The sequence below is a fragment of the Equus caballus genome, chromosome 23 (assembly GCF_041296265.1).
Source record: "Equus caballus isolate H_3958 breed thoroughbred chromosome 23, TB-T2T, whole genome shotgun sequence".
Taxonomy (NCBI): Eukaryota; Metazoa; Chordata; class Mammalia; order Perissodactyla; family Equidae; genus Equus; species Equus caballus.
Window position 1 is genome coordinate 29,349,479 of NC_091706.1, and position 13,135 is coordinate 29,362,613.

The following is a 13,135-nucleotide window of genomic DNA, read 5'->3' on the forward strand; positions in this document are numbered from 1 at the left end:
CTCCGGCGCCCGGAACGGCCGCCCGAGCTGACCTCCGGGCCCCCGAGTCACCTCGCACCACCTTAGCCCGTCCCGGCCCTGCACACCCGCGTGTCGGCTGCGCCGACTGCTGCCCAGCGTCCTGCCTTCTGACCTCAGGATCAGATTAGCTCTCTTGCCTTCCTTCCCTCGTTAAAGGTTTGGCTTTGAGGCTGATGGGGGTTACCGGAAAAGTGCTGCAACAGTTTCAGATAGAAGATGATAGTGGTAAAATCGTGCAGGGCAGCGCATGATTTGTATGTGTTGTCGATGTCCTCCAAATTGAACACGTGGAGAGCCCAAGTTCATCTACACGTGGGATGCTGTAGGACGTTTTTCCCCAAACTGTTACCAGTTCTTGTGAGAGCAGCATAAGATTTCCACCCCACCCTCCTTGGCTCTGTGAACGTACAGGCACGTTTGTGGTGAGCGAGCGAATGCTGCTGCTCCAGGTCATTAACTGGTGGATGAAATTAAGGTCGGAGGTGGGCCGGATGTACTAAAATATGCTAATTATGAAGGAGGGAAATGAGAGTAGGCGCAGTAGGAGTTGCTTTTATGGTCTTCTATTTTGCAAATGTGTATCAAATTCTCACTATGGGCTGGGGCATGGTAGGACTTTTGAACTTCTTGACTTTCACTTTTCTTCTTTTTAGATAGGTGGTAAAATAGCTTAGTCACAAAATTATAATCCCAAAATCTGAAAGGGACTGAAATCAACTAGAGTTTCAGATAAAGGTGGCACTTTAATTCATATAAGAGATGAGTCCGCTGACGGCTATGTTCTGAGGCTGCAGCTGAAAATCAGACAGACGTGATCTCCTGCGCAAGTTAAAACTGTTCCCTTAGATGGGCGCCTGCTGTGCTTTATGCAAACTTTTTTATGTTGCTTGACTGTGACCTCCTCAAAAGCAGGGGACTGAGCCTTACTTATTTTTTCATCACCAGTGCTTGGCATATGTTGTAGAAGCTCTGTTTTTAACAAATAAGACGAGTAGTAGCAGAGGAATACATTTGTCCTTCCTAAATAGTCTATTTGTGACTAATGGGTAAACTAGTTTGTTACTATTCTGAATTTAGAAACTTGCTTAGTGAAAGCTTAAAGTTATTTAGAATCTGATTACATCGGTGACTTGAATTTTTGAAGTTCAGAATCTTGATGAAATAATTTACTAATTAAACCAGGAATGGGAACCGTGGGCTGCGTTACTTATGGAGCCCAAAAGGGAATTACTAATATGGGGATTTTATTTAGTATCAACAGAGGGGGGAGGGCAGACAACCAGAGAATTGAATTTGATGCAAGTATTGTGCTGGGAAGAACTTGCTGGGAGGGACATTAGATGGCTAAGAGTGGTAGGTGCAGAAAAAGTCTGGTACATTTTACTGTTGAAAAATATAGGAAAAAAATATGGGGAAATGTCTTGGGAGTATAATGGACACAATTAATTAAAATGTTTGTACCCAGTTATAATGTATGAGGACTAATTTAGAATTGATATTTATTATTAGGTATCAGATGGGCCTTTTGGGGTGAGAGGAGGGCCGGGGGTCTTTGACCTGGAACTAGGACCCAAGTGTGGCAATATAGAAAAAGGTGCTTGTGTGCATGTTCTAGTGGGTGTGATACAATTTCCAATATTCTTATCCCTCTTTACCAGTTAATACGGGGTTGAGGGAAATTTCATTTTCTTTAAAAACAACTCTTTATTTTCATGTACTCTCTTGATGAAACACTTCAAATCCCTAGACTGAAGATAGTATACAATTAAAAATATGCTTTTAAAAATATCGCTTAAAGGACTGAGGGTATGGAAAGCATTGTGTAGCAGAAAACACACTGGATTATTACATTCCAACGTTTTATGATCTAGACCTGCACTAATAGTGTAGCCACTAATCACATCCGGCTGAATTTAAGCTTAAATTAATTAAAATTTAATAAAATTTAAAATTCGTTTCCTCGGTTTCACTAGCCGCATTTCAAGTGCTCAGTAGCCACACGTGGTTAGTGTCTGCTCTGTTGGACAGTGCACATGTCAGCCTTTCCATCTTGCAGTAAGTTCTGATGGACAGTCCTATTGTAGACTTTTAGCAAGTACTTCCAAACTTTGCAGAGTTTGGTTTTACTGCTAAATGTCTTTTAGTCAGTATATAGGAAAGTAAGATTAAAGGTCACAGGGCAAGAAATATCTTTTGATTAATATTTTCTCTTTCCAGTGGCTTCTAATTTTGTGCTTCCCACAGATTTTGCTTAGATGACATATTCTGACTAAGTATAAATGATTATAGCATTGTACTGAGTAGAAAAAACGTTGTTAGCCTTAAAATACCCCTCTCGTTGAATGATACCTAGTCACATGAAAATAATACAGTTGAAAAGTCAAAGGCCTTGTCAGAAATGTCCTACGTTTAGAAATAGTGGTTAGATGAGGTGTTTTTTTTTTTTGCTGAGGAAGATTAGTTCTAAGCTAACATCTCTGCCAGTCCTCCTCTATTTTTCTGTATGTGGGACATCTTCATAGCATGGCTGGTGAGTGGAGTAGGTCTGTGCCTGGGATCCAAACCCATGAACCCAGGCTGCCGAAGCAGGGCATGAGTAACTTTAGCCACTAGGCCACAGGGCTGGGCCCTAGATGAAATTTTTAAAATTGAGATGTAGAGTCTGTTGTCATAGGTGAGGGGATGGGCATATAAAGAGGTCAGCAACTTGCTCAGGGTTACACAACCAAATTATGGTAGAGTCTGGCCTGAAATTCAAAATTGTTCACTAAAATTTTATCCTTATTAGTAAGTAAATTACTAGTATTAATAAGCAGTGATACTAGTAAGACAATTTTAACCTTGAGTATTTAATAAATATTTTAAATGGATTGAGACAGACTTTGCTTCTGAAAAGATAGATTCTGTTTGGAATTCTAGAGTAGTCCGGCAGGTGCAGAGGAGTGGGTCTATGACCTTGGTGCATGGCTCAGACCCAGCATTGGACCACCCACCCTGGCGAAAGGTGACTAAGTCAGAGTTGGAGTCACTGCCAACCCTTGAGGAAATATGGCTGCTGACTTCACTTTCTCCCCTTAGCCGCTGGAGGATTGTGGCATCTTGATGCTGACCGAATTCTGAACCAGGGAGAGTCTGAAGGTTGTAAAACATTCCTTTAAAGCAGGATTGGCAAACTTTCTTTAAAGGGCCAGGCAATGAATTTTTTAAACTCTAAGGGCTAGATGGTCTGTTATGCAACTATTCAACTCTGCCCTTGTGTGGAAGCAACCATACGCAGTGTGTGAACAAATGGGCATGGCTAATTCCAGTAAAACTTTTTACAAACGGACTAAGTAGCTGGTGGGCCATAGTTTGGTCACCCCCATCTTAAAGCACATTGATAGTGTAAGTATTTCCAGGATAATGAAATTAACCCCAATTTTAATAGTATAGTAAGGTTTGGACTCATCTCTCAACTTTGGTAAGGCTCACTTATATCGCAGGAGTCCCTGGATGTATGTTGTGGACAGCTTTGCACACCATTAAGTCACCAAGGGTTAAGCGATATGCTGCATCTCATCCAGCTTTTTGTAGTTACCAAACGTGTGTCAGGAATTGACAGCAAGTATGTGGGGACTCGAGGCTCTTCTGATCAATCCATAACTTACCTCAGCTCCCCTGCAATCATAGAAATAGGTAGTCTCCGTCGGGAACCAAAAGTGGCACCTAGGGAGCGTAACTGAACATTTAATGATTGCTTTTCACATATGCTGAAATGTGGAGATTAGGTAGTGACAAAGATGAGACTTTTATTGTAGGAGAATTCATCTTATTGGGGTGGTGAGGAGAGTTACGTTGGGGACAGCATTCCTAGGTAGCAGGCCTCTCTGTAATCTTTGGGAGACATAACAAGGGCCTGGGGTAAAGAGGAGCGATAATTTGCAGCTAGTTTTATGAAGTAGGATCAAAAGGATCTTGGGCTTATTGATTGTGTGGGCCATGAGAAGAGCCATGTTAGGATGACTCGTTAGTTTCTGACTTGAATGAATGTGTAGTGTATCATTCATCAATATCAGCCATATAGGAAGAAGTGCCGTTTTTGTTGGTGTGACGTGATAAGTTCAGTTGGATATGTTGAGTTTTGAGGTGTGGTGAGAGGGAGGTTGTGGGGTATCCAGTGCCCAGGAATATGAGAAGTGAAGTACTATAAGAGTGTGTAACCTTTTGACAGTGAGTGGAAAACTGTTGCATCTCTGCTGTTTGCCTAACACATTATGGCCACTTTAAATAGTTCCTTTAGTGTCATACTCTGCTGCCAGGAATGTAAATTGATGCACTCTTTCTGGGAATCAGTTTGTATCAAGAGCCTTAAAAATACTTATCCTTTCTGACCTGGTAATTCTTCTTTTGGGAGTTTCTGGTAATTTTTTCTCACTAAAATATAGACAGATTTTGAACACAAAAAGTTCATTATAGAGATAAATGAAAGTATCTAGATGCCCAATCTGGTTTGGGAAATAGCTAAGTAAATTTTGGTTGCATAAGATGGATGATGAACAGTCGTTATAGTCATTTGAGAACTTTTTTCTGACCTGGGAAAATTCTTCTAATAAGGATGAAGAGTTATAAGTGCTTCTAAACCTTTAATGTGCATGTAAATCATTTGGAGATCTTGGTAAAAGGCAGATTTTACGTTTCAGTAGGTCTTGGGTGGGGGCTGAGATACTCCATCCCTAACCACTTCCAAGTGATCTGCTATTATGTGTGCCACGTTTTGGCTAGAAAGTTGCTGGTTGACTTTGTCTTAAACAACAGCAAAACAGAGAAATATTCCAAAGTTAGAGGTGTTTGCTTCTGGAAAAGAGATTATTAGTAGCTTTTTTTTCCCTGAGTGCTTTTACTTTTCTCCATTTTTCGTATTTTCACTGTGAATGTACTAGTTATATAAATTAGATATACCTCCTATATTTGAGTGCTTGCTATGTTTTCAGGCACTGGGCTCAGTGTTTTGTGTGCATTATTTTGTTACATTTTCAATGAAACCCCATTGGGTAGGCAGAGGAGTGCAGTGGTACCCACCTCATGGGGTTTTGTGGAGATTTTTCAGAATAATCCATGTTAAGTGAGTTGGTTTAGTGCCTGGCATTTATTAAATCTCAACCAGTGATCGCTTCTGTAATCAGCATCATCCTTGTTATGTATTGCCTTGTTTTTGTATAAGGTAGTTGGGGCACAGAGAAAGGAAGTAATTTGTTAAGGGTCACGGGGCAAATAAGTAGCATAACTTGGATGTCTGTCTAAATCTGTTTGACTCCAGAGCTCACTGTTACAGCGTCTCGGGGTTTGCCGGGGAAGCAGACATCAATGCAGCCACTGCCAACTTGATCTTTTCACATTACCCTTAAGGTCCCCAGAGTAGCATCACACACAGGCTTCTGAAACATGATCAGGTTTTTGCTTAAGTTTTGTCAAGAGCTTCTTCAGAACTTCCTTAAATATTACTGTTCAGAAATTAGTGGTTTGTCATAAGAAGGTAAAAATAAGAGAATTATTTGGATGATTAGAGATTCAGACAACCAAATGAAAAACAGTTATTCATCATTTTCATTTAATATTAAATGCCAAATATCATTTAGAAGAAACATATGCATTTATTTGTTTGTTTGTTTGTATATGTAAAGTGTAAAGAATGATGCAATGAATGCCCATGAACCTACCACCTAGTTTAATAAAAGAACATTATCCTATCCCTTTCCCCTCAAAGAACATCACTTTCTTGAATTTTCATTTCCTTGCTTTTCTTGTAGTTTTTCTACGTATGTTCAGTCCCTACAATATATTGTTTATTTTTACATAAAATGGAATCATACATTACGTACTTTTCTGTAACTTGCTTTTTCAACAAATATTTATGTTCCTGGGTTTTGTCCATATTGTTGTGTGTAGCTGTAGTTTATTGATTTAACTGCATTTTTGTATGACTGTGCTGTACTTCATCGCTCAGTCTACTGCCGATGGGCCTTTGGATCGTTTTCAGATTTTTTGTTTATTTCTGATCGTGCTGCAGCGAAGATTTTTCATGCTTCATGGTACCAGTTTGCAAGAATTTGATGAGTATGTGTCCAGGAGAATAATTGCTGGGTCATAGGTGTTGTGCATATTACGCTTTACTAGGTAATGCTAAATTATTTACCAAAATGCCAATTTACTGATTTATGCAGCCACCATCAATCAGTATATAAATATTCTAATTATCCCACGTTTTTACCAGTATTTCATTTGGACAGGTTTTGAAATTTTACCCATCTTGTTGATGTAAAATGGCATTTCATTGAGTATAATATTTAACTGTTAAAAATGATGTTATTTTCAGATCTTATAAATGGGTAGTCCCCAAAGTGACCTTTAGAGTTATCTAGAAACTTTTGAATGCAGATTGTGAATGTTGCCTTGTAAAACACGAGAGAATTTCAATTTTTCATTTGTTTACTACTTTTGTAGTGCATACGCTCTTTAATGGTATTTTAAAAATTCGTCTTGGTTGGCTCTTAGTTAATTTCAAGACACCTTTTGTGTATATTCTAAAGTAATTTCAGAGCAGCATTCTGCTACTTGATGGAGGTGGTTTTGCTGAAAATGTTGTTTGGAAATTGAAATCATAAAAATAAACTTATTGTACATTAATCCTCTTTATGTTTCCTTTTTTCCCTCTTCTAATTGGTGCAGATGTTTTACTAGTTATGAACTATTTGTCTTTTGGTTTGTTGCTTAGAGAATTTGTAATAAGGTGAAAACATAAAAAACTTTGTAAGTTGATATCCTTTAAGAAACCAAAAGATTGTAAATGACAAGACAGTATCCATTATAAAATTGTACAGAAAGACAATCTTAAAATAAGATTGGTCTCTGGTGAGAATTCTTTTGCCAATTTAAAAAACACCTTTTATGTTTTAGCACCAGTATGCATGAGCGAGTGAACCGGACAGAGAGACAATTTCGATCACTTCCAGCTAATCAGCAGAAACTACTTCCTCAGTTTCTTCTTCACTTGGACAAGATCCGGAAATGCATTGATCACAATCAAGAAATACTACTGACCATTGTGAATGATTGCATACATATGTTTGAAAATAAAGAATATGGAGAAGATGTATGTGAAAGTTTGTTATATTTGTTTTTATTTCAGGGTTTAACCTCTTGTTTTGAGGTCTTTCTGGATTTCATTTTTATAATTTTGCATGGGTGATTTGCTCTACTCAGGGAATGCTTTCTCTTATATGTTCAGTCATTTGATTAGGCTTAATAGGACAGTATTCCAGATACTGAATTTGTTCGCTGATTTTTTTTTCCCCGCTAAAAATACTAAGGTAATTGTTGGCATTTTGATACACTTTTCATACAGTATTCCTGCTGTTCTGGCATAGAGAGTTAGTGACTTACAATTCTGTAAAGAACTTTACTAGCTATGTAAAATTAATTTACCTGACTAACCTTATTATTTTCAGTATGTTATATCTATTTATATTCATCTTTTACTTTAAGAAATTACATTCACTTATTAATCTCAAGGGACTGGCAGTAATAGAAACTGAAGTCCTCTTTTTGTATCCACAGGACAGATATAGTTGGGCCACTCCAGTGTGAGCTTTTCCATGCTGCCTCATCTCTGACCTGGAGGGACTTTCTTCCCTCTCTTAGAATGTTCGGTCTCTACAGAGCTCAGTCCTGGTCCTCTCCTGAGTAAAGACTGCTTTATTATATGGTGGTTCATGGTTAAAGGACCACGAGCTATTGAGGGTGCAAGTGAGACCACCAAAGTCTTTTCATTTAGGATCTCAAGCTGCACTTGAACCCCGGTTGAGTTGAGAGGCTAGAGATTTATCCACTAAACTGTGTGTATAGGCCCTTAGGAGCATGTCTATTTAACCATATTCAAGGTTGATTACTTTCTAGAAGCTAATTGATTTCTGTTTTTTAAACAGGGGAATGGAAAGATTATGCCAGCGTCTACATTTGACATGGATAAGTTAAAATCCACATTGAAACAGTTTGTGAGAGACTGGAGTGAAACTGGGAAAGCAGAAAGGGATGCCTGCTACCAGCCAATCATTAAAGAAATTTTAAAAAACTTTCCAAAAGAGAGATGGTAAATAGTGCCTTATTTTTAACCAATTTCTTTAAGATATGTAAGCACCGAATTTCTCTAGAAGACATTTCGCAGTCTTGATTCATTTTTATAGTTGCGGTGTGCCTGTTTTTTTTTCATGTGTGGGTGTGTGGTGCTATATTTGTTCTTGGATGCTTTGTTTGAAGTGGCAGTTAATGTTTTGAGTAATTTTTGCTCTAGCCCTGATGGGAAATTACTCTATCCAGAAATTAAATAATGAGGTTAGATTGAATGTTCATTATCAGTGATGTTTATCTTTTTATAATTTGCTCTATGGCAGAGCAAGAAGCTGTGAACTGTTTTAATTTTCCTCATTATGACATACTTGTAAGCAAATGAGGGATCTATAGCTTAGAGCAGAGACTCTTAACTTTTTTATGCCCTGAAAACCATGAGTAGTCTGAAGCCCATGGTCACCTTTTCAGAATACCATTTATAGATGAATAAAGTAAAATATAGAGGATTACAAAGAAACTAGTTATTTTGAAATAGTTATCAAAATACTTAAAAAGCAAATTTGTGATATAACCTTTTTATCACGTTTCAGATTAAATAAAATCTAGCAGCAAGTATTACTGTATTTTGAAAATACTGAACAGTATATGTGTTATTTTGAGAATCTCAGCAACTAATGTGAAATGAAAATAAATGTGAATTCTATTGGTAATAAAGTCCCAGGTACTACTAAGACTACTGTTGTTGCTGCCTGCATTCATAAGTTATCAGTTAAAGGTTAATGAAATTAAAATGTAACTTTTTCCCTATCGTCTTCATAGATCAGTGAATTCTGTCCTTAGACCCCTTGGGTCCATGGATCCCAGGTTAGGAACCCCTGACTTAGGGGCTTTATATTAAAGAGAACCACTGGGTGGAATTCAGCCTGTCATTTAAACGATCTTTGTAGAGAGGCTCCTTCCCTCATCTCCTTCCCCTCCTCATTGATTGACATCTTTAAGTTTGGGTATATCCTTTCAGAAATTTCAGTACATATGTGTGTGTGTCTCTTCTCTCTCTCTCTTTAAAACTTTTTATTTTGAAATAACTTCAAAATTACAGATAAGTTGTATGAATTGTACAGAGTTCCCATATACTCTTAGCTAAATTCACCAATTCTTAATATTTTACATTTGCTTTATTAGTTCCTTTTCCTTCTTCCCTCCCTCCTCCCCCTACTTTATGTGTGTGTCTAAAACCACATATATACACAATTATTTAAACCATTCAAGAGATCAGTTTGTATATATCATGTTTTTTACTGCTTAATACTTATTTCTTAAGAACAATGATATCCTCTTACATAAAAACAGTGCAGTACCAGATTGAGGAAATTTAACTTTGAATTCTATTTTCTAATCTATAGTCTATTTTCAAGTTTCATAAATTATCCAGATATTGTTTTTTATAACACTTATTTTTCTGTCCAGTCTAGAATTCAATCCAGGATATTGTATTACATTTAATTGTAATGTCTTAGTCTTTAATCTGGAACAGTTCTTTGGCATTTTTTGACTTTCATGACATTGATGTTTTTGAAGAATTTAAGGAAGTTATTTTGTAGAATATTCCTCAATTTGACACTGTCTAGTGTTTCTTCATGATTAGAACAAGATTATATGTCACCTTTCAAAATAATACATTATTGATGTTGTGTCCTTTTCAGGATATTACATTCAGAGACATACAATGTCTGATAGCCCATCATTGATGATTTTAGTTTTGATCACCAAATCAAGATGTTATTTGGTTTTCCCATTGTTTAGTTACTGTTTCTCTTCTTTCAACTAATAAACGGTTTCTGGGAAGACTCTTTGAGACCATGCAATTAATATCCTCCTCCTCAGACTTTCTCCTTCCTAGAATTATCATCCATTGATGATTCTTACATCGAGACCATGCAATTAATATCCTCCTCCTCAGACTTTCTCCCTCCTAGAATTATCATCCATTGATGATTCTTACATTGAGACCATGCAATTAATATCCTACTCCTCAGACTTTCTCCTTCCTAGAATTATCATCCATTGATGATTCTTGCATGATCTAACCTGTGCTGTGATGGTTGTGGAATGGTGATTTTCTGACTCTACAATTATCAGTCCGCATTGTACTGTATTTGTATATCTATTATCAGGAAGGACTCGTGGTCCCTATTTTATTCAATAGGTTATAATCCTTTACTGTTGTTTTTTATTTTGTTATTCAAATTGCCTCAGATTTGGCCAGCAAGAGTTCTTTCATTTGGCTCCTATGTCCTTTTGGCATGGTATGTCCCAATCATTTTTTTGAGCACTTTCTTACTTTCTAGCACAATAAGATATTTCTGTCCCATCTTGTATCTTCCCCAGTTCAGTCCTGGAACTGGGTATTTTTCCAAGGACCTGGTTCTTTTAATGTGAAATCATATGTAGAAACAAAGATCTGGCACTAGGCATGTTCACTGTTACTAAGACGTCATTGCTTCTGGGCCTTTTAATAGACAGAACAGATGCAGGTGCACACACACATTAGAAATTACGAGTTCAGGGGCTGGCCCCGTGGCCTAGTGGTTAAGTTCGAGAGCTCCGCTATGGCGGCCCAGGGTTTTGCTTGTTCAGATCCTGGGCGTGGACATGGCACCACTCATCAGGCCACGCTGAGGTGGCGTCCCATGTGCCACAGCTAGAAGGACCCACAACTAAAATATACAACTATGTACTGGGGGATTTGGGGAGAAAAAGCAGAAAGAAAAAAAAAAAGATTGGCAACAGTTGTTAGCTCAGGTGCCAATCTTTAAAAAAAAAGAAAAGAAATGAGTTCGTACTCGTACCTCCAATTCCGGTCCAACCCCATTGGGCTCCTCCTTGGTTTTCCCCATTCTCTGCATGTGTGTGCCTTTTTCCACAGTGAGAACCCTGGCTTCTGACAATGTCAGTACATTTGCTCATTCGCTCACTTCTACAATACAAACAAAATTGTTTGAGAACCTCCATACCACTATGAAAAACAACTACCAGAAGGAGTTCTGCATTTGCTAGCAATTATTTTTCCCCATAAACTGAGGGTATTTAATGAAAATATTCTTCACAATGCTCTCAGATTAGCTCCCCTTCAACCACCTTACTCTCAGTCTGGTTATGTTTTTTATTTGAAATTCAAATAAAATAAATAGCTTATTTGTTTCCGTTGGCTCTCAGTTTTAGGGTTTTGTGTCCCCACCCCATCCTTGTTGATTTATTTTTATTTTTTGATTCGTGGACTATCAGCTATACAAAACTAGACCAAAAAAGTGATATTCAGAAAAAGTGTCGTTCCCTCCCCTATTCCTTCTATGCCCTATTTCACCCCCCCACCCCCAATCCCACACCCCATGTTGGTAATCAATGTCATTGATTTCTCATTTATCCTCCTTGTTTTTGTTTTTATAAAAGTAAACAAATGTGTTCTTTCTTAAGTATCTCTTTATTTTTATACACAAAATGTAGCATGCTGTATATTTTATTTTGCACTTTGCTTTTTTCACTTAGTGATATATCCTAGAAATAGCTACATGTTAGTCCATGGAGCTCTTCCGTGGTCCTTTTTTTTTTTTTTAATAGCTTTGGAATACTCAACCAATCTCCTATATTTGGTTATCTAAGTAGTTGGCAATATCTTGCAATTATAAATAATGCTGTAGTTAATACTGTTATGCATGTATATTTTTGTATTGTTGGAGGTGTATCTTTAGTGTAAGTTCTTAGATGTGGGATTGCTACATCTGAAAGGTAAATGTGTATGTAGCTTGGGTAATGTATTATCTATTGCTGTGCAACAAATTACCACAAATTTAACTGCTTAGCATAGCACACATTTACTATTTCACAGTTTCTGTGGGTCAGAGGTCTGGGCATGGCTTGCTTCACTGAGTTCTCTTTGTAGGGTCTTGCAAGGCTGCAGTCAAGAGGTCTGCTGGGCTGTGTTCTCATCTAGAGGTTTGAGTGTGGAAATTTCTACTTCCAAGCTCTCTCGTGTTGTTGGCAGTATTCGTATCACTGTAGTTGTAGGCCCTGCCTTCTTGTTAACTGGGCTGGAAGACTGCCTCAGTTCCTAGAGGCAGTCTTGTGGGCTTTCACAAATGGCCACTTACTTCATCAAGCCAGCAAGCAGGCTATAAATGGAGTCTTTTATAATACAGCATAATCCCAGGAGTGACACCTGTTGGTTAGAAGCGGGTCATAGGTCCTGCATACACTCAAAGGGAGGGGATTATAAAAAGACGTGGACACCAGGAGCTGGGGGCCACTTTAGAGTCTGTCTGCCACAGTTGTTGCCACATACTCCTATAAGGGTTGTACTGTTTTGCCTTCCTATGAGCAATGTATGAAAGTGCCTGTTTACTCACAGCCGTGCCAAGCATATTGTGTTATCAAGCTTTTGAACTTTTGCCAATTTGATGGGTAGGGAATTGTTTCTTGACATGGTTTTAATTTACATTTCTCTTATCAGTGAAGTTGAACATCTTCGTGTGTTTAAGGGCCATTTTATATATTTTGAGAATTATGTATTCATGTCTTTTTTTCCTCTCATTTGTAAAAATTGAGGTGATATGCACATAACAAAAGAATCCATTTTAAAGTAAACAGTTCAGTGGCATTAAGTACATTCACAATATTGTGCATCCATCACCTCTATATAATTGTAGAACATTTTCATTAACCCAGAATAAACCCTGTACCCATTAAGCAGTAATTCCCTGTTCTCTTCACCCCATTCCCCATCTTTGTCTGTCAGCAGTTTGACTATGAGATGCCTGGATGTGGTTTTCTTTGTGTTTGTCCTTGGGGTTTACTTTGCTTTTTGGGGTTTGAGTAGTAGATATTTATCACCAAATCAAAAATTCTTTGCTTTTATCTCTTCACATATTTCTCCTGCCCTTTTCTCTGCTTCTTTCTCTTCCGGGACTCCAGTTAATAAATAGTAAACTGTTTGATGTTGTCTCTCAGGTTTCAG

At 37.8% G+C, this 13,135-nt stretch overlaps 1 protein-coding gene across 9 annotated transcripts in view; it reads left to right on the forward strand.

Moving 5' to 3' along the window:
- CARNMT1 (carnosine N-methyltransferase 1) overlaps positions 1–13,135 on the forward strand; it is a 222,026-nt gene that overhangs the window by 1,400 nt on the left and 207,491 nt on the right. For 8 of the 9 annotated variants that reach the window (XR_011431495.1, XR_011431499.1, XR_011431496.1 and 5 more), the window contains exons 2-3: positions 6,955–7,150; positions 7,983–8,146. Coding sequence is in view for 2 of the 9 variants with exons in the window: in XM_023627200.2 (XP_023482968.2) it covers positions 6,955–7,150; positions 7,983–8,146 (360 nt within the window). In the remaining 7 variants the exon portion in view is untranslated. Of the gene's footprint in view, positions 1–49; positions 178–6,954; positions 7,151–7,982; positions 8,147–13,135 lie in introns of those variants that run through there. The other variant, XM_070248622.1, reaches the window with a different exon arrangement.